Below are 23,437 nucleotides of genomic sequence, written 5' to 3' on the forward strand. Positions count from 1 at the left end.
AACTAGCAAGACATTATTTTCTTTCACCAGTATAACAAAGTTAATAACCTTCAAGATAACTTATTTGCAGGTGAGGGGCGGATCCAGCAACTTTCAAAAAAGGGGGTCCCAACCCAGGATAAAGCAGGGGTTCCAACCATATATACCCATTCAAATGCATTGATAGTCACCAAAGGGTGTGTTTTAACCACCAGAACCATCCCCTGGATCCGCCACTGCACCTACTTATCTTGCTGACTAAAGTTTCTTTCTTTCTATTCAAAGATTCTTCGAGATAATAGCAAAATTTTAAAAAGTTTGTAAAATAAAATTTAATTTAATTACATAGATTGACAGCTCTTTGGGGTTCTCAACCCATTATTGACAAATTGACCAAATATAACAATGACAAGCTAAATTAACCTTAAAAATCTGATGTTGTCAATGAATTATTACCACAAAAAGACACATCATAAAAATCCAAACCTAAAAATACATTAAAAAAAATCCAAACCAACCAGTACTAATATGCAACAATGACTTCTATGAATGAATATGTTAGATAAAATGAATAGTATGAAATTAGTGTAGCATTTACTAATCAAGCATCTCATTTCAATTCTTACTTTTCTTTGCAAGGTCTGAAAGCAAAACAATCTCCCTACAATTGTAAATTTTGGTAAACACAGACTAAACAATTCAGTTTCTTTAAAGTGGTATGTAACTCTACAGGGAGATAACTCTGTAAAAATTAGCTGATTGTTTTAATCACATTCAATTATAAAGGAAATATTAAGCATCTCTATGATAAAAATTAGTGTTTGTCAAACTGTTACATATCAAATTATTTTTTTACGATAAAGTGTGTGGTTCAAGTTTTTGGAAATTATTCAAAGGGTGAACGTAACTTATTTTGCCAAAATTTGATGAAAATCAAACCAGTCAAATTAATTTTTGTCAAGGTGTTAGGTACCATGTACCTACAGGATAAAGAATGTTATCCTCATCTCCTGGGTTTTTCGTTGTATTATGAATGCATTGTGTAATGACAATTGTCATTGAAAAAGCATGCATTTTATGAATTCTTATGACGTACAAAAACATATGATCTGACCATTATTAGTAGCTTTGAAACAATACTGACCTTTCCGACCCTAGGTTTGTCATCACTAACATTATCTATCTGTTCAGCATCTATATCTTCCGCATGATATTTTATTAAAGAGAACATAAAGAAAGGACACATAGCACATGCCAATAACTGAAATGAAAGAAGACATGATATTGAATTATTTTATAGAAAATACGTAGCAACAATAGGACTGAACATCATAAAAATAAAAGTTCATTTAAATATAAACAAGTTGCCACCAAGCATTTAAGTTTAACAGCCTATGCATGTGCACTGGACTCTAATCTGAAATGACTAGAATTGTCTAGTTTCCAATCAAAGGTCGCTTCCTCCACCTTTAAAAACTGGCCGCCCCGACATAGCCCAAAAGTGGTGCTTAAAAGTGGCAATAAAAAACTAACAATCAATCAATATATTTAAGTGTAACTTTCAATCTTCAATATTTCTTTAAAACATTGGATGGAGAGTTGTCTCATTAGCACTCATACAACATATTCTTATTGATACTCAGATATACAAAACATCAACTTATAATAGTTTTAGGTAAAGTCCATTCAAACTCATTGAAGAACTACCAAAATAAGAAAATTTAAGCTAGGGTGAGGGCTGAGCACTCACAAATGTGTTTATTCTTTGCGTGTCCACTATGTCCCAAGCCAGGAGCCTGTAGTACAGTGGTTGCTGTAAGTTTCCCCTTCAAATTTGTTTTTCTTAAATTTTCTGTTGTAAATTAGAACATGTTAAAATCACGAAAATAAATTCCGCCAATTTAAAAGAAAACATGCAAAGGTATTGATAAAAGATTTAATACTTTCTTCTATGAATTGTTTTATATTTTGAAAACATGCAAAGGTATTGATAAAAGATTTAATACTTCTTCTATGAATTGTTTCATATTTTTCATGTCAGGGCCTTTTATAGAAGACTTTTGGGTATGGGTTTTTCTCATTACTGAAGGTTGAATGATAACAACCACTTCATTCTAGCTCTGGTGGATAGTTTGTAATCATACCACATCTCATTTTTATATAATTGTGATCAATTTCTTTAAAAATTACATGTCTGAGTTAAAATGGGTATTTTTTCACTGAAAAACTATGATTATATTTCTGTCCTACATTACCATACCAACAAATTTATATAAATAACCTACTCTGAAAGCCCCGTTATCAGGTGATAAACGTCCCATCCACACCCTGTTCAAAAGAGATTGGCATGCTGTTTGTGATATAAAATGTTTATTCTGAGTTTCTACGGCAATAAGAACACATGTGGCTCCACCCCAATTGTCTAATTGACGAATGAGTAAATTTTGTGCTTTTCTTTCATCAGTTTCATGACATTCATTCAAAACTTCAATAGCTAAATCTGAAAAATCTCTGAAAAAATAAATCATCGAATATTAATCAACAACAGTTAAGATAAAACCAGTTACTAGGAGATATATATTTTTAATGTTCTAACATCTTAATGAAAGAAACCAGTAGAAGAATAGTTCAAATATATTTTATTACTGTAAGACTGTGCAAAACATTGGTGTTTTCAATTTAATAATCAAAACAATTCTATTTTTATTCATTTTTTTTTAATTTTAAGTACATATTACACCAAAAGTACTTTTATAATTCTGTATAATATGATGGTAGGCCACTTTGATCTTTTTTAAATAAAAAAGCTTAGAAAGTCAGTGAAGTGTAACATATGTATATATGTGTCATGTGATCTTCTTTCCCGACGTGATCAAGACTTTTAAAGATGCATCTTTACAACGCTGTATGTATGTATCCAGTTTAATATACTGTGGATTCATTAATTTTTGTGGGTTCCAATTTTCATGGATAATGGATAACTTGCATGTTTGTCGATACATGTATCTAATTTAGTGGTTTTGCTGAAGTCTGCATACAAGCCTATAGAAAAATTTTCATTGCTTAAACATTTAATTTCATGGTTTACCTGAACCCACAAACCCACATCTGGTATCAAACGTATAATAAGAATCCACAGTAACTGTAAACAGTGTGGAAATGAGCATGTTTGGATGGGTAATGAGAGAAACCAAAATAGTTCTAATATTATAGCCATAATAAAAAATCTTACATAGCATTTCTGTCAAGAGATTTCTGTAATTCTGTGTCTTCAGTTCTCTTTGCTAATTTTTTCAGCAATCCATAAGCAACCAGTGCACCAGCTATAGCATCCTATAAAACAATAAACAATCAAGGTCAATTCAAATATTTCAATTCTATATTCATATATACAGTATTTGGACTACATAATTAGATTAGATTAAAAATACATTACAACAATTTGAAAAATCTCTGACAGGTGATGCTGAAAACCTTTACTTTATTTAGAGAATAATGTATTTTTGGCAGACTTTTGATTGTTTTTGATAAATTTATCAATAACTTTAACTCAGGACAATTTAACCATCGACATATTGTTTATCCGATTTATATTGTGAAAGACACTATGTAGCCTTTGGTTATTTTTGTCCTAGAGTTGTAACTATATTAGTGCATACCCAACCTGTCCTTTTCATCATATTGCCGTATAATACGAAAAACAGTATCAACATATGTTATAATGAATCTGGACTGGTATTATAAAAATTACAAATAACTTTTTTAGTATGCAGCACAAGGGAACTAACCTTTCCCTGCTTCCAGAAAATTTTAGCTAATTCCTGTCTGTTCATCAAGACTGACCAGAAAAATAATTCTTGTACAGCGTTAAAACTTCCAGCACCTTAAATAACAAAAAAAAGAAATACAGTGCATGTTTCCTGCAGCGGCAAACATTGTGTGCACACTTACAATTATTAACTACACTGAATAACCTCCCTTGAATGTGTTATTGAACAAACCATACATACATAGTATTTTGTTGACAGTGATTTATCTCCAGCTTTTGTTATTTTGATAGAATGCAAATATTGAAATTAAGATTGCAATACTTTAACATGATAACTATGAAATATATTCACAGTCATTGGACCATGACTGAATGGAGAGTGTCAAATAATCAATGTGGAAATTTGAAATTCAAATTCTTATAGTTTAAATTTCATTGTTCAAAATGACAAATGGATTAGACATTTGGAATAATAAAATATGTTTAAACTAATTCTTAAACAACTTCATATCAAATACCATTGATTTATCATACCTGGATCTCTTTAAACTGATCAAAACAAAAACTTTATCATATAAACTATGTAAAGATTCAATAGCAGTAGTGTAGCATATCTTTAGAAGTCTTAAAATTGACATATTGCCTTGGCACTTAACGATTAATCGTGAGACCTTATATTTACATCTAGATATGTTATCTGTTTATTTTGTATTGTGTTTGCTGTCTTATAAGTGCATATGAATAAAATGAGATCTTTAAAAATACCTATATATGTGTCTATAAGAAATACTATTTTTTACATTAGATTACATATCTAAAACCAGTTCTTGAAATTCTGTCTTAAATATAGTGGAAAGTATATACCTTTATGAGTACTACTACTAGCATTGGCATTGGTTAACATTTCAAGTCCCATTGACACATCAGTTTCATGTAAATGATGTGACGCATAGAAATCTCCTATCAAATCTTGTATCAGATGTCCTACGTCACTCATTGTCACATCCTGAAACAATAATCACTCTTTATATAGGGGGTCTCATTGGGGGGTTCTGATCCTGCTTACTGTTTTGTCAAGATTCCTGTATCCCGCTTACACTATGTATGTAAGCAATTCCCATTTTTTTGTAATTTCCTGTGTTCAGCTAGACTTCTTTTCCCGTTTTTACGGCACAATAATTTGACTTAAATGTGTCCAGCTAAACTTTTTTTCCCGTTTTCACGGCACAATAATTTGACTTTCATGTGTCACGCTTACAAAAAATCGGCAATCCCAAGTCACTTTTAGACCCCATTGAGACCCACTATATAAACTTATAACCGATTTAGTTTTAGATGTCATAAAGAGTGTGAGAAAATAATGACCTTGTGCAATGCAGACATATAAGAACATATAAAATAAATAGATGTGGTATGATTGCCACTGATGTAACTGATAATCCACAAAAGTTCAAATGAAGTGGTTGCAAGCAATAATAGGCAACTGTAAGGCCATCAACAATGAGATCAAATCTACGATGTTCTTTCAATCAAAATGCAATTGTACTTATGAATATGTCGTAAATAGGCAACAGTAGTATACCGCTGTTCAAACTCATAAATCCATGGACAAAAAACAAAATGGGGGTAACAAACTAAAACTGACGGAAACGCATAAATATAAGAGGAGAACAACGACACAACACTACAATGTAACTAACACACACAGAAACAGACCAAGCATCAGACAAAATCCCACGAGAATAACAAATATAACATCAAAACCAAATACATGAATTTGGGATAGACAAGTACCGTGACACGTCTTATCGCAATGTCAATTTACACTCAAAAATAAGAGAAAACAAACGACGCAACGTTAAATTGTAACACACACAGAAACGAACTATTATATAACAATGGCCATATTCCTGACTTGGTACAGGACATTTTTAAAGGGAAAAAATGGTGGGTTGAACCTGGTTTTGTGGCATGCCAAACCTCGCACTTTAATGGCAATGTTAAATATAACATAGAAATGACAACATAATATTACAGGACTACAATACAAATAAATAGGAAAACGTATTAGACAAAGAAACACATGATTAATGAATAACAAAAAGCATCAGGTTTAAAATTTAATACGCCAAAAACGCGCCTCGTCCACACAAGACTCACCAGTGACGCCCAGATATAAAAGATCGAAAGCGAAAAAAAGTACAAAGTTGTACAGCACTGAAGATCAAAAGTTGAAAAAGGTTGTGTCAAATACAGCTAAGTTTGTATGCTTGGGATAAGAACATCCTAATTATTTAGAACAATTAATGCTATTGCAAACAGTAAATTTTATCAAATGAATATAACAGATATACATAATGAAACTGAAGTATTAACTCATTACATAAAACAAACACGAATACATAATGAATGACCAACACAGAATAGACACACCCGACTCAGTCCAGGCCTCAACGCAGTAAATTATGAAAATGACGTCACATACGACGGTGAAAAGGCATTAAAAATTACGTCACATACGATGGTGAAAAGGCATTAAAAATTTGAACATATGAAATTTCTGAAACAGCAGAAAAATTACGTCACATATGAAAAACTATATCTCAAAAGTAAGATAGAATTAGGATTGATTAAAGATTAAAATAGAACTAAATACTGATATTGCATTTAAACACAATGCATATTGCAATACTTATTAATAGCAATTAACTATAATATGTATATGTGCAGTTTGTTATGAATCCAACTTCAAACTTAAATTATCATACAGATTATGTTGACCAAAATTAAATCTAATAAATGACGGCGGTGATTAATTTTTGTTTCCATAACACATAAATATAATAGAAAAGACGTCAACACATTTGACAAAATCCGATGAGAATTACAAATATAACATTAAACATTTAAACTAAATACATGAGTTTGGGATAGACAAGAACCGTAACACGTCTTATAGTAATGCGAATTCACACTCAGCAAAACAGTCACAATCGGGAATAAGTCACGTTTGGTAATTAAAAGATTAAACGACATAATGACAAACCACAATCTACCATGTGGTAAAAATGTCCTTAGCTAGTTTGGTTAAACACACATCGTATGGATCCACCAATTCGTGATGGTGTCCATAAAATTTACGGAGTGTCAATTTTAATCTGTCCTCCTCATAACTTTGTTGGAGAAGTTTCTGCGTAAGTAGCACACTCCTGTATATGAAGTCCGTATAGTGTGAACAAGCACGAGAATAACGTATCAATTGTGATATGTAAACACCATACGAAGGGGCAGATGGTATGTTACTGCTGAGAAATGGGAAATTGATAATTGGGAAGTTGAAATCGTCCCGTTTGCCATAGATTTTCGTGTGAAGTCGTCCATCTACGTCAATATTGAGGAAAAGATCAAGGTATGAAGCAGTCCTTCTAGTATCAGTAGTATCCTTAATTTCAAGTTCACTAGGATATATGAGATGTAAGTATTGGCTGAAGTATGGGTTATTCAATGATAGAACATCATCAATATATCGGAAAGTAAAATTAAAGAATTTCGCAAGGTGCTTTTTCTTTTTGTCTTTTAGAAGGTTTTGAATGAACTCTGCTTCATACGAGTACAAAAACAAATCAGCCAGCAGGGGTTCACAATTAGTACCCATTGGAATACCGATTGTCTGTTGAAATATTAATCCTCCAAACTCAACAAATATATTGTCGATCAAAAAGTCCAGCATTTTGATAATATCATCTTCAGTATATTTTCTGGAAGATTCAGTGTGATTCTTCACAAAATATGAATTATTGTAACCCAAAACAAGAAATTTGTATCTACGATTCCCATTTTTATAGAAAAAGCTCTGTTTTATGAGATGGTGAAGTCGATCTTTCAACTGAGCATGGGGAATAGTAGTATATAGCGTAGAAAAATCAAAAGTTTTTATGTTGCTGCAAAATTGCAAAGATTGTGATCGAAGGTTAAGCAGTAGATCTTTGGAATTTTTGAGAATCCACATCTGGTTAACACCACTGGTAGAATATATCTCCTCACAATATTTTTGAAGCCCATCTTTAACTGTAGAAAGAATAGTAGTCAGTACTTTAGAAAGATGTTTAGTCGAACATTTTGAAGAACCAGCTATGTATCATTCTTTATATGGAGTTTTGTGTAATTTAGGTATCCAGTATAATGAGGGCAAGTTTTCTTCGTTTTCTTTGATGTTGATACCAAAAGAAAGAAGGACAGATTTATGATTTTGTAAAATTTCGTCCTTGGTAAATGATGTTAAAGAATATGTAGGATTACCAGTAGTTTTATCAATTTCAAGCTCTGTAGTGAGACATTGCAAATAATGTTTTTTACATATGAAGACAATATTATTTGAGGCTTTATCAATATCAATATCATTTTAGTTTATGAATAGGATAAATCACCTTCCAAATCTTATTGTGAATCTGGTCCTTCAAACTACTGGTAACAACTGGAATTAAATTCCCAAGGTTGAAAAAACAAGAGTGCACACACTGAAATGTCTCGCCTTCTTTACTAATCATTGATATTATGTTGATAGTCCTAAGTATAAAGCTTGATTACAACTGTCACATAAACTTAACATTAACTAAGATAGCTAAACAAAGACCAATGAACCATGAAAATGAGGTCAAGGTCAGATGAACCATGCCAGGCAGACATGTACAGCTAACAAAGCTTCAATACAACAAATATAGTTGACCTATTACTTATAGTTTAAGAAAAATAGACCAAAACACAAAAACTTAACACTGTGCAATGAACCGTGCAATTGAGGTCATGGTCAAATAAAACGTGCGGGACTGACATAGAGATCATAATATATTTCCATACACCAAATATAGTTGACCTTTGGCATATAATATTAGATAAAAAGACCAAAACTTAAAAAACTTAACTTTGACCACTGAACCATGAAAATGAGGTCAAGGTCAGATGACATCTGCACGCTAGACATGTACACCTTACAACCATTCCATACAACAAATATAGTAGACCTATTGCATAAAGTATGAGAAAAACAGACCAAAACACAAAAACTTAACTATAACCACTGAACCATGAAAAAGAGGTAAAGGTCAGATGACACCTGCCAGTTGGACATGTTCACCTTCCAGTCCTTCAATACACCAAAATATACTAGCCCTATTACTTATAGTATCTGAGATATGGACTTGACCACCAAAACTTAACCTTGTTCACTGATCCATAAAATGAGGTCGAGGTCAAGTGAAAACTGTCTGACGGGCATGAGGACCTTGCAAGGTACGAACATACCAAATATAGTTATCCTATTACTTATAATAAGAGAGAATTCAACATTACAAAAATTTTGAACTTTTTTTTCAAGTGGTCACTGAACCATGAAAATGAGGTTCAAGGACATTGGACATGTGACTGTCAGAAACTTCGTAACATGAGGCATCTATATACAAAGAATGAAGCATCCAGATCTTTCACCTTCTAAAATATAAACCTTTTAAGAAGTTAGCTAACATCGCCACCGCCGCCGCCACCGTAGCCGCCGCCGCTGAATCACTATCCCTATGTCGAGCTTTCTGCAACAAAAGTTGCAGGCTCGACAAAAATGGTAATTATGATTTTTTTTAAGTTCTTTTTAAATCAAATTTATAATCATGACAAAGTATTAAAAAAAAAAATCTTTTCATAGGCACTGTTTAAAAAAGTGAAAGGGAGTCTAAAATATGGCCTTATAAAATAAAATAGTGATATGAACAAAATATGATGTAATGAATGAGGAAATAAAACACTCATCTAAAATTCAGATGGAACTATTGGAAAGTTTTATTTTAATAACAGAAAGTTAAATTAGAAAATTTAGATTACTTTCATACACTCAGAATCTTCCGTTTTCCAAGCCATGTTAGTATCAGTTTCTGATAATTGTGAAGAAAAGGAAATATTTTTAATGGGATTAAATAAAAATGTAGACTACTTACAGAATTGTATAGTTTTGTTCTTCTTAGCAACAAACTTAACTGACATTTGGGCGGAATCTGTAATAAAAAAAATTAATAATTCATAAACTGAAAATCAAGTAATATGATAATAGAGAAAGGAAATCAGAATGTGCAGAAATGTATATTCTACATGTACAACTCATAGTATGATATAGATAACCATATATGTTTACAAAGCTTTAACGTTAACACAACTAATAATGATGGATGCGTCATGTGGAGCAGGATCTGCTCACCCTTCCAGAGCACCTGAGATCACCCCTAATTTTTGGTGGGGTTTGTGTTGATTTATAGTTTTTTATGTTGTGTCATTTGTACTATTAGTTGTATGTTTGTCTTTTTAAATTTTTAGCCATGGCGTTGTCAGTTTATTTTTCATCTATGACTGTCCCTCTGGTATCTTTCACCCATCTTTAATAAGATCCCTATTTTTTAAATAAGTATACATTATATAAAAAAGAAAATGTGGTATGACTGCCAATGAGTCAACTCTCCACAAGAGACCAAATGACACAGAAATTAACAACTTTAGGTCACTGTATGGCCTTCAATAATGAGCAAAGCCCATACCGCATAGTAAGCTATAGATGAGGCTCCATAATGACATTAGTTCTGTTACCTGGTTATATAACTGTTTCAGCCTGTTTACAGTTAGGAAATCTTTTAGACTAACACTATGGTCAAGAAACAATTCGATGAAGTCTTTCCTATTAAGCATTATGGCTGACTGCAGAATATCATCCAAGCTACCAGGCTGTAAAGATATAAGTAAAAAATATAATCCAAGTTATCAGGCTGTAAAGATATAAGTAAAAAATATTATCCAAGCTACCAGGCTATAAAGATATAAGTAAAAAATATAATCCAAGTTATCCTGCTGTAAAGATATAAGTAAAAAATATAATCCAAGTTCTCAGGCTGTAAAGATATAAGTAAAAAATATAATCCAAGTTATAAGGCTGTAAAGATATAAGTAAAAAATATAATCCAAATTATCCTGCTGTAAAGATATAAGTAAAAAATATAATCCAAGTTATCCTGCTGTAAAGATATAAGTAAAAAATATAATCCAAGCTACCAGGCTATAAAGATATAAGCAAAAAAATATAATCCAAGCTACCAGGCTGTAAAGATATAAGTAAGAAATATAATCCAAGTTATCCTGCTGTAAAGATATAAGTAAAAAATATAATCCAAGTTATCCTGCTGTAAAAATATAAGTAAAAAATATAATCCCAGTTATCCTGCTGTAAAGATATATATATATATAAACTAGAGGCTCTCAAGAGCCTGTATCGCTCACCTGACTATACTTGGGTTTTTAAAAATCATACAAAAAAAGATAAAATTTGGCTACAAATTAACTACACTTGGCCAGCACCTGATTAGGATAGGAGCATTCATGTTATGTTTGGTTTCATTTGATTCAGTGGTTCTCTAGAAGAAGACTTTTGTATGCATTTCTCATAGAGTCCTATGTTAAACTAAGCCCCTCTCAGGTGGCCATCTTGGATGATGGATCAGCTTCAAAGTAACAACACTTGTTCAGCATCTCATCAGGAACATTCAAGCTATATTTGGTTTCATTCAATTAAGTGGTTCTCTAAAAGAAGAAATCTGTATGTATTTCCCATAGGGTCCTATGTTAAACTAAGTCCCTCCACTGGCGGCCATCTTGGATGTTGGATTGGCGACAAAGTAACAACACTTGGTAAGCATCTCATTAGGAACATTCATGCTATGTTTGGTTTCATTCCATTCAGTGGTTCTCTAAAAGAAGTCATTTGTATGCATTTCCCGTAGGGTCCTATGTTAAACCAAGTTACCCCACTGGCGGCCATCTTGGATGTTGGATCGGCGACAAAGTAACAACACTTGGTCACCATCTCATAAGGAACATTCATGCTATGCTTTATTTTATTCCATTTATTGGTTCTCTAAAAGAAGATATTTATATATATTTCCCATTGGGTCCTATGTTAAACTAAGTCCCCTGCTGGCCCCCATCTTGGATGTTGGATCGGCTACAAAGTAACAACACTTGGTCAGCACCTCATAAGGAACATTCATGCTATGTTTGGTTTTATTTCATTTAGTAGTTCTCTATGAGAAGTCATTTGTATGCATTTCCCATAGGGTCCTATGTTAAACTAAGTCCCCCCAGCTGGCGGCCATCTTGGATGATGGATCGGCTACAAAGTAACAACACTTGGTCAACACCTCATAAGGAACATTCATACTATGTTTGGTTTCATTCCATTCAGTGGTTCTCTAAAAGGAGGCAATTGTATGCATTTCCCATAGGGTCCTATGTTAAACTAAGTCCCCCACTGGCGGCCATCTTGGATGATGGATCAGCTACAAAGTAACAACACTTAGTCAGCATCTCATAAGGAACATTCATGCCATGTTTGGTTTCATTCCATTCAGTGGTTCTCTAGAAGAAGTTCAAATTCAAGTTCCAATTCAATTTTTCAAAATGTAAAAAGTTTACGCCGACAACGGACGACAAAGACGACAAAAGATGGACGATGGATGCCAAGTGATGAGAAAAGCTCACTTGGCCCTTTGGGTCAGGTGAGCTAATAAAAAATATAATCCAAGTTATAAGGCTGTAAAGATATAAGTAAAAAAAAAAAAATCCAAGTTATAAGGCTGTAAAGATATAAGTAAAAAAAAAAAAATCCAAGTTATAAGGCTGTAAAGATATAAGTGAAAAAAACTTAATCCAAGATATAAGTGAAAAAAACTTAATCCAAGTTATCAGGATGTAATGATATAAGTAAAAAATATAATCCAAGTTATAAGGCTGTAAAGATATAAATAAAAAATATAATCCAAGTTATAAGGCTGTAAAGATATAAGTAAACTAGATGTGTCAAAGCGACACAAATGGCCCAGTCCCACAAAGTAGAAAAATCTGCAATTTGAATAACGGATTTCAAAATCTGGAGGCGTATAGAAAAAAGTCTGTATAACTGTGATTTTCAACAATTTATCAGAAGTCCAAAGCCTGTAATTTCGGCAAAAATTAGCAGAGCGGAACAAAACTTAAACTTGATCTGTAACTCATCATGGTTAACTCACATATAAAAAATCAGCCCAATATCTGAAGGCGTTTAGAAAAAAAGTCTGTATAACTGTGATTTTCAACAATTTATCAAAGTCCAAAGCCTGTTATTTCGGCAAAAATTAGCGGAGCCGAAAGAAACATGAACTTGATCTGTAACACATCATGGTTAGCTCACATACCAAAAATCAGCCCAATATCTGAAGGCGTTTAGAAAAAAACTCCGTATAATGGTTTGTTGCGGAATTGATTTTCAACAATTTTTCAAAGTCCAAAGCCTGTAATTTCGTCAAAAATTAGCAGAGGGGAACAAAACATAAACTTGATCTGTAACTCATCATGGTTAACTCACATATAAATAAACAGCTGCGCCATGAGCGCATGATACGCCCGACGTCTTGTGTGGAAGTTTTATGCAATAATCATAAATAGTTTCTGAGGAAGTTTTAAGCAATAACCATTTATTGTTTTTGAGACACGGCGGGACATGTGAAAACCCCCCACCCTGTTTTTTTATTACAAATATCACTAAAATAAAATTTTGAATCAAACCAAAAAGTATACAGATCTTTAAATTAGTATAACAAAGAAGTGTGTACAGTTTCAAGCAATAATCATAATTTGTTTTTGAGATACGGCGCGACATGTAAACAAAACCCTCCCCTTTTTTACAAAATACTCAAAAACTCAAAAATAAAATTTTGAGTAATCACCAAAAAGTATACAGATCTTTAGATTAATATAACAAAGAAGTGTGTAAAGTTTTAAGCAATAATCATAAATCGTTTTTGAGATACGGCACGACATGTAAAAAACCCCTCCCCCTTTTTTACAAAATACTCAATAACTCAAGAATGAAATTTTGAATCATCACCAAAAAGTATACAGATCTTTAGATTAATATAACAAAGAAGTGTGTAAAGTTTTAAGCAATAATCATAAATCGTTTTTGAGATACGGCGCGACATGTAAAAAAACCCTCCCCCTTTTTTACAAAATACTCAAAAACTCAAAAATGAAATTTTGAATCATCACCAAAAAGTATACAGATATTAAGATTAATATAACTAAGAAGTGTTTAAAGTTTTAAGCTAAAATCAAGAATCGTTTTTGAGATACGGTGCGACATGTGAAAAAAAACACACCCCTGTTTTAGTTACAAAGTGCCGTAACTCAAAAAGTTTAAATCTTATTTTCACCAAAAAGTATACAGATCATTTGACCATCATAAGAAACAACTATATTAAGTTTCATGAAATTTGGATAAGTCGTTCTCAAGTTACGGTGCGACATGTTTACGCCGGACAGACGGACGGACGGACGGACGGACAGACGGACAGACGGACGGACGGACACCGGACATTTGTATACCATAATACGTCCCGTCAAAATTTTGACGGGCGTATAAAAATCAGCCCAATATCTGAAGGCGTTTAGAAAAAAAGTCTGTATAACTGTGATTTTCAACAATTTATCAAAGTCCAAAGCCTGTTATTTCGGCAAAAATTAGCGGAGCCAAAAGAAACATGAACTTGATCTGTAACACATCATGGTTAGCTCACATACCAAAAATCAGCCCAATATCTGAAGGCGTTTAGAAAAAAACTCTGTATAATGGTTTGTTGCGGAATTGATTTTCAACAATTTATCAAAGTCCAAAGCCTGTAATTTCGTCAAAAATTAGCAGAGGGGAACAAAACATAAACTTGATCTGTAACTCATCATGGTTAACTCACATATAAAAAATCAGCCCAATATCTGAAGGCGTTTAGAAAAAAAGTCTGTATAACTGTGATTTTCAACAATTTATCAAAGTCCAAAGCCTGTTATTTCGGCAAAAATTAGCGGAGCCAAAAGAAACATGAACTTGATCTGTAACACATCATGGTTAGCTCACATACCAAAAATCAGCCCAATATCTGAAGGCGTTTAGAAAAAAACTCTGTATAATGGTTTGTTGCGGAATTGATTTTCAACAATTTTTCAAAGTCCAAAGCCTGTAATTTCGTCAAAAATTAGCAGAGGGGAACAAAACATAAACTTGATCTGTAACTCATCATGGTTAACTCACATATAAAAAATCAGCCCAATATCTGAAGGCGTTTAGAAAAAAAGTCTGTATAACTGTGATTTTCAACAATTTATCAAAGTCCAAAGCCTGTTATTTCGGCAAAAATTAGCGGAGCCAAAAGAAACATGAACTTGATCTGTAACACATCATGGTTAGCTCACATACCAAAAATCAGCCCAATATCTGAAGGCGTTTAGAAAAAAACTCTGTATAATGGTTTGTTGCGGAATTGATTTTCAACAATTTATCAAAGTCCAAAGCCTGTAATTTCGTCAAAAATTAGCAGAGGGGAACAAAACATACACTTGATCTGTAACTCATCATGGTCAACTCACATATCAAAAATCAGCCCAATATCTGAAGGCGTTTAGAAAAAAAAAGTCTGTATAACTGTGATTTTCAACAATTTATCAAAGTCCAAAGACTGTTATTTCGGCAAAAATTAGCGGAGCCAAAAGAAACATGAACTTGATCTGTAACACATCATGGTTAGCTCACATACCAAAAATCAGCCCAATATCTGAAGGCGTTTAGAAAAAAACTCCGTATAATGGTTTGTTGCGGAATTGATTTTCAACAATTTATCAAAGTCCAAAGCCTGTAATTTCGTCAAAAATTAGCGGAGCCAAAAGAAACATGAACTTGATCTGTAACTCATCATGGTTAACTCACATATCAAAAATCAGCCCAATATCTGAAGGCGTTTAGAAAAAAAGTCTGTATAACTGTGATTTTCAACAATTTATCAAAGTCCAAAGCTACCAGGCTTTAAAGATTTTGAATAAATTCCAGGCTGTACAAATTTTGGCAAAAATTATCTTCCAACAACTTACATGTTCTTACTGTAATATAGTACAAAATTGTGAAAACTCAAATAAAGACCAATTCAAACGTACCTCCCATGTTCTATCATCAACAAAGATTTCACTTTTGGCAATATCAATCCTGTTCCAGGCTAAAGCCAACTTCAGCTGGTCATAAACTTGGTCTTTGTTGGCTAAAAATAGGAAAACATGAAATTATACATCAGATTGGTTAACACTTAACTTTAAATATTTTAAGTTGACTGTAAATCTGTAGTTATAAGTATTTTGTAAAAAAAAAATCATTTTTTCCTCTAGTGCATCTCTTTTTATTTGATTTCAATATAAGATGAGAAACAAGACAGGTACCACTAGTCAAGTGTGTTAATGCTGCTCATCTATTAGTTTTTTGTGTAAATGTTTTGTGAACTACTGTATATTCAGAAATTATTGCGATGTTTTTCTCACTGCGAAAGTTGCAACAGGGTTATATTTGCAATAATTAAAACTTGCATTTGGACATTTTTTGTATGAAAAAAATTTAAATCACATTTTAGTCTAAGATAATAAAATCACATTAATAAATGCACGCCACAATTGCTTACTTTAATGTGAGTATTGTTTATATTTTTGTCTATGGCTTTTCATTCTCTAAGACCTCTAGAGTGTCTGCAAACAAGAGACAGAGTATCCACTTAATCTACCTTTTGAAATATAAATCTTTATGCAAATATTTCAGCCTGATAATTTATCGTCTCTTCTATCTTATGAGGTAAGACAAAAATATAAATATCATTTAACTACCGGTATTTCAAATATGAAGCAGTTTTTTAATAAATTTTCATTTACCTTTTAGCAATGCCTTCAATATTGCATAATCTATATCTTTAGATGATTGGTTTGAAGTTGAAGCACTTAAGTTGAATACTGTTACCAAGTCCCTATTCACCAGACTTTCTTTTACCATCTGCCAGTTTTTAACTAAATTTTTGTCACCAAAGACATCCTTTATCATGTCTATTATTTTAGCTTCTTGTGTACTGTCAAACTCTGTCTCTGATCTATAAATAGGAAAAGATATACTGTAAATTCATTTTTTTTCATACATACCAATTTTCCTGGATAAAAGGAAAATTAAGATATTTGTAGATATCTAATTTTCAGGTTTTCTAGAAGTCTCCATACAAGTCTTAACAAAATTTGTTGTTCATTGCACATTTAACTTCTTGGTTCAATTATACCCATAAAATCCACAAAAATTGGTATCTTACGAATTGTACTGAATCTAAAGTATGTACACCAAATATCTATATGATAGTAAAATCATCTATTAGTATATCTGTTATTTTTTCTTTCATCCTTTTTTTTAATATTTTCTTTGGAGCTGGAAAAATCTGCATAAAGTTAAACTCAAAGCCACTTTGCTGGTTAGCAGACATCTTAAATTTGAAACTTTGTGGTAGCTTTTAATATTGCAAATGTAGAAGTCACAACTTTGACCTTAGGGTTTAGAACAGAATTAAAACGGCATTTCCTTTGCTTTGGTTTTCAAGTGGTGTGTGTGGTGATTTCCTACCATGAATCAATACAAAAGAATAACCATATGAGCACCAAAGTGCTGAGAATGGATTATATACTTTGTAAAGTTCATCTGCTTAAAGAGATTTAACCCTTTTTACCTCCATGTTTTCTTGCCATTTTTATCAACATATTCTTTTTCACTTTCTTTTGAAAACTCATAAGCTGCAGCTAATATGTCAGCAGCTCTTCCAGAACCCTGAAAAAGATTAGACTTATTTTAATTCCTACATCTTGTTAAAATACCAGAGTTAAACGATTAGCTATGTATCTAAATTCAATGATTAATCTGTTTTGCATCTATACTGAGTATGTATGCAGACTAATATTTGTTAAGCTGAAGGGTGCCTCCGGGTGCAGGAGTTACTCACTGCATTGAAGACCCATTGGTGGCCTTCTGCTGTATGGTAGATTGTTGTCTTTTTGACAGATTTCCATTCTCAATTTTAATATAAATTTACCATGTCATAAAATTGAGAAAGGGAATGGGGAATGTGTCAAAGCGACAACAATCTGACCATAAAGCAGACAACAGTCGAAGGCCACCAATGGGTCTTCAATGTAGCGAGAAACTCCCGCACCCGTAGGCTTCCTTCAGCTGGCCCCTTAAAAAATATGTATACTAGTACAGTGATAATGGACGTCATACTAAACTCTGAATTTTACACAAGAAACTATAATTAAAAATAATACAAGACTGACAAAGGCCAGAGGCTCCTGACTTGGGACAGGCGCAAAATTGTTCATGAGATCTCAACCCTCCCCTATATCTCTAGCCAATGTAGAAAAGTAAACGCATAACAATATGCACATTAAAATTCAGTTCAAGAGAAGTCAGAGTCCAATGTCAGAAGATATAACAAAAGAAAATAAATAAAATGACAATAATACATAAATAACAACAGATTACTAGCAGTTAACTGACATGCCAGCTCCAGACCTCAATTAAACTGATTGAAAGATTATGACTTCATCATATGAATATTAGACACAATACCTCCAATTAGGGGTTTAGTATCATACTATCATAAAATATATGAGAAGAACATAACCCCTGTCATGCCAACAACTGTTTTTTAAATAAATGTGTTTAGTTCCGATGCAAAGATCCTATAAGTGAATCAATATTAAAACCAAAACATGCAATCTTTAATGACCTGACAACAGTATCGTAACTATAATCCTTCTTAATAAGTCTGTTTAAAGGTTTTGAAAGCTTTTGAGGTAAATACTGACATTCTTGTGCTTTGTAAAGAATATTACCATAAAAGATTGGATGTGAAATACCTGAATGTATAAGATGTCTGCATGTTGAGTTATATTTATGAATTATTTCCTCATACTGATAATAAAATTAAGTAAATGTTTTGACTAGTTTGTGATATCGAAAACCCTTGTATAATAATTTTTCAGTAATACATAAATTTCTCTCGCTAAAATCTAATACGTTGTTACATAAACGAGTGAATTGTATAAGTTGAGATATATAAACATGATAAGATGGTGACAAGGGAACGTCACCATCTAAAAATGGACAATTAACGATAGGAAATGAAAAATCATCTCTTTTATCATAAATTTTTGTATTAAGCTTCCCGTTAATGATATAGATATCAAGATCGAGGAAAGGGCAGTGGTCATTGTTAGTATTAGCTTTATTTAAAGTAAGTTCAACAGGATAAATTTCTTTAGTATACATACTGAAGTCGTCATTATTGAGAGCCAATGATCATGTTGATTTCTTTGAGAAAATTACCGGTACTGTAAATTGTCAGGAGTGGTATCAAAAAATCAAAAACTTAGTATTTTTATTGCTAGAATCTTAATTATGGATTTTTTATTCATTATACTGCAAAACACTTTCATGCTTATAGCTGCAATATGAGTTTTAAAAAGAGTTTTTTAGATTCTTATCGTTAGTAAAAGTTTTTTGGGTATTTTTTTTTTTCGGTGGAAGGTGTGTTTCTCATGTGTTTCATTGGCAATTATGCCACATCTCCTTCATGGTAATATTGAACTGTGTTTTGTAAGTGTAATGGTGGTCACTTTGCTTACTTGTTTATTCTATTTATTTGGGGAAATTGATTAAATTTAGTATGACTTATAGTTCCGTAACTCTTTCTTCCGAGTTCGGCCATGAAATTATCCTTGTCGGGACTTCCTGTTCTGGCACGTGCCCGGTCGGGCTCGTTGTCCATAGGAACTATATGTATGACGTCAATCACGGGGTTCGGGGCAGTCTACACTAAGGATTTGAAATGAGCAGACGCTCATACAATTTGGCTTTCGAATATGGAACCTTTATTTATACAAGTAGACTAGCCACCACCGTATATTTATTTATGTAAACTTATGTTCAACCATATATATGTCTTTAAAATAAACATCTTGTTTATATTCACGTAGTTTTATGTAGTTTGTCCAATATCCCAGAACTTGGGTAGACAACGGGAAAATGAAGCCAGTGGAAACTTCCACTCCCGTTACATAAGTACTGTGGATACATTTATTTTCTTTGGTACCAATTATCAAGAATTGGGGGGAACTTTTTCTCAGATATTTGATTTTTGTGGTTTGACCAAAACCTGCATACAATCTTCTAGAAAATTGTATTTCCTTGAATATCAAAATTTGTTGTTCATATTTACCAATATAATCCACAAAATTGTTTTTCCACAAACAGCTATGAATCTACAGTATTTATCTATTGTAAACATTTGTAAATAATCAATTTTGCTGATTTTTTTTATCTCAAAATTTATATGCTTGTACCAATGCATGCCAACAATCATGGGCTTACCAAAAGCGGTTTTCCATAAACTGACCTTCTAACAAACAAAACTGATTAACCTTGCAGGAAATAGTACGTGTATTATTCTCACATTTTCTATGATGGAAAATAAAATTTAAATTTAGCATAAAAGTTTGATATAAAAATAAGTAGGTTTACCTGGACTATTATAATAGGAATATTATTAAGAATGGACTGATGAACAGTTTCTAAAGTCCCTGGACCTCCTTCAGCAACTAGACAACACACTGGGACCTTTACAGCATCTGAAAAGAAAGAAACAAATTAAAACTTGCTATCATCAGTTTTAAATCCACTTGCATTGAAAATTGTTGCTTTTTACAAATGATTTATATACTGTAAATTCATAAATTATTGCAATGTTTTTATTTATTCAAATAATGTAACTTAATGAGTATCACAATAATAAGAACTTGCGATCTGACATAGGATACATAATCAATAAGCAGATTTTTAAGAATTGCAATATAAATTTGATATTTGTGTCTATTCTTCAATAATTGCATTCATTAATGCATACAATTTTTTCTGAATTTATAGTAAATATTTTATATATCTTATTCGCTGTAACTCCCTTCTTTGTAACAGTGTTGTACTTAATGGTTCTTGTTTTTGGTCAACTATATTGCCGTAACATTTTTTTTGTAAATGTTTTAGTGCTAATAAAATATTGCTTCATCAAAATTAATTATCAATCTGGTCCAATGGAGCACTGTAGACATATACATGTATAGGGAAGAAATATTTGTTACTCAATCATAAAAAAAAAAATTTCAAATAAAAAACACAAGAGTGCACACGCTGAAATGTCTCGCCTTCTATACTAATCATTGATATTATGTTGATAGTCCTAAGTATAAAGCTTAGTTTTATTACAACTGTCTCATAAACTTAACATTAACCAAGATAACTAAACAAAGACCAATGAACCTTGAAAATGAGGTCAAGGTCAGATGAACCATGCAAGGCAGACATGTACAGCTAACAATGCTTCTATACAACATATATAGTTGACCCATTACTTATAGTTTAAGAAAAATAGACCAAAACACAAAAACTTAACACTGTGCAATGAACTGTGAAAATGAGGTCATGGTCAAATAAAACCTGCGCGACTGACATAAAGATCATAAAATATTTCCATACACCAAATATAGTTGACCTATGGCATACAGTATTAGATAAAAAGACCAAAACTCAAAAACTTAACTTTGACCGCTGAACCATGAAAATGAGGTCAAGGTCACATGACATCTGCCCGCTAGACATGTACACCTTACCATCATTCCATACAACAAATATAGTATACCTATTGCATATAGTATGAGAAAAACAGACCAAAACACAAAAATTTAACTATAACCACTGAACCATGAAAATGAGGTCAAGGTCAGATGACGCCTGCCAGTTGGACATGTACACCTTACAGTCCTTCCATACATCGAATATACTAGCACTATTGCTTATAGTATCTGAGATATGGACTTGACCACCAAAACTTAACCTTGATCACTGATCCATGAAATGAGGTCGAGGTCAAGTGAAAACTGTCTGACAGACATGAGGACCTTGCAAGGTACGCACATACCAAATATAGTTATCCTATTACTTATAATAAGAGAGAATTCAACATTACAAAAAATTTTAACTTTTTTTTCAAGTGGTCACTGAACCATGAAAATGAGGTCAAGGACATTGGACATGTGACTGACGGAAACTTCGTAACATGAAGCATCTATATACAAAGTATGAAGCATCCAGGTCTTCCACCTTCTGAAATAAAAAGCTTTTAAGAAGTGAGCTAACACCGCCGCCGTAGCCGCCGCCGCCGCCGGATCACTATCCCTATGTCGAGCTTTCTGCAACAAAAGTTGCAGGCTCGACAAAAATTTCACTTGATCTTACCTTTGCCAGTGTCTGTTGTCATGTTGGCCACAGCATTCTCAAGCTTAGCTCGGAATGGAATTTCTACAGCAAATGAATGCTCAGTTCCATTATCTACCAGTATAAAGTGGGTGTGGTTAGGATCAAGATATGCCTCCTTCCTGACTTTGATCTTCTCTGTCCCTATTCTGTATTGTGCTGGATACAGTCCATTACCCTGTAATTAGCATAAAAAAGATGAAAAGAGGAAGTGTATAACCTTGCAGTATATCCAACTATATCCCAGTTTTCAGTGAAGTAGTTCAAATTCATTGTCTTTTTTTCTTTTGGCTATGGTATTGTTTTACAATTTTTTTTTTATCAATGCGTGGATGTTAAAGGCAAAAGGTTGGGTCAAAAAGATTGTGAATTATGTTAAAATGACCGAAAAAGCCTTGAAAACTAAAAAGTAGATGACCTTTTCATGCTTTGCTATACAATTGTCCGGAATATATGACCGTTTTGGAAGCCCTGGCACAAACATTGATATGTTCTGATTTAAAAGGCATTCACACTGATATGTTCTTACATAATAGGCATAAACATTGATATGTTCTTACATAATAGGTATAAACATTGATATGTTCTTACATAATAGGCATAAATATTGATATGTTCTTATATAATAGGCATAAATATTGATATGTTCTTATATAATAGGCATAAACATTGATATGTTCTTATATAATAGGCACAAACATTGATATGTTCTTATATAATAGGCACAAACATTGATATGTTCTTATATAATAGGCACAAACATTGATATGTTCTTAAATAATAGGTACAAACATTGATATGTTCTTAAATAATAGGCACAAACATTGATATGTTCTATTATGTATAATAGGCACAAACATTTTTATGTTCAAATATAATCTACAACAAGAGTGCACACACTGAAATGTCAAGCCTTCTTTACTAATCATTGATATTATGTTGATAGTCCTAAATATAAAGCTTTATTACAACTGTCACATAAACTCAACATTAACCAAGAAAACTAAACATTGATCAATGAGCCATGAAAATGAGGTCAAGGTCAGATGAACAATTCCAGTCAGACATGTACAGCTAACAATTCTTCCATACAACAAATATAGTTGACCTATTGCTTATAAATTAAGAAAAACAGACCAAAACACAAATGCTTATCACTTAGCAATGAACCGTGAAAATGAGGTCAAGGTCAAATAAAACCTGTGCGACTGACATGTAGATCATAAAATATTTTTATACACCAAATATAGTTGACCTATTGCATATATAGTATTAGAAAAACAGACCAAAACACAAAAACTTAACTATAACCATTGAACCATAAAAATGAGGTCAAGGTCAGATGACACCTGCCAGTTGGACATGTACACCTTACAGTCCTTCCATACATCGAATATACTAGGCCTATTGCTTATAGTATGTGAGAT

General features: G+C 32.5%; 1 protein-coding gene across 1 annotated transcript in view; it reads right to left on the bottom strand.

Annotated features, from left to right (window-relative positions):
• Window positions 1-23,437, bottom strand: part of LOC139510255 (transient receptor potential cation channel subfamily M member-like 2) — an 87,300-nt gene that overhangs the window by 53,056 nt on the left and 10,807 nt on the right. Inside the window, exons 8-20 of the mRNA XM_071296745.1 lie at window positions 21,993-22,188; window positions 20,226-20,332; window positions 17,377-17,474; window positions 16,547-16,758; window positions 15,791-15,891; window positions 10,373-10,507; window positions 9,733-9,789; window positions 4,613-4,754; window positions 3,768-3,862; window positions 3,212-3,312; window positions 2,265-2,490; window positions 1,124-1,240; window positions 606-620 (exon numbers count right to left, since the gene is read on the bottom strand). Of these exons, the coding sequence (XP_071152846.1) occupies window positions 606-620; window positions 1,124-1,240; window positions 2,265-2,490; window positions 3,212-3,312; window positions 3,768-3,862; window positions 4,613-4,754; window positions 9,733-9,789; window positions 10,373-10,507; window positions 15,791-15,891; window positions 16,547-16,758; window positions 17,377-17,474; window positions 20,226-20,332; window positions 21,993-22,188 (1,602 nt within the window). The remainder of the gene's footprint in view (window positions 1-605; window positions 621-1,123; window positions 1,241-2,264; window positions 2,491-3,211; window positions 3,313-3,767; window positions 3,863-4,612; window positions 4,755-9,732; window positions 9,790-10,372; window positions 10,508-15,790; window positions 15,892-16,546; window positions 16,759-17,376; window positions 17,475-20,225; window positions 20,333-21,992; window positions 22,189-23,437) is intronic.

Source organism: Mytilus edulis, chromosome 2 (assembly GCF_963676685.1).
Source record: "Mytilus edulis chromosome 2, xbMytEdul2.2, whole genome shotgun sequence".
In the NCBI taxonomy this organism is placed as follows: Eukaryota; Metazoa; Mollusca; class Bivalvia; order Mytilida; family Mytilidae; genus Mytilus; species Mytilus edulis.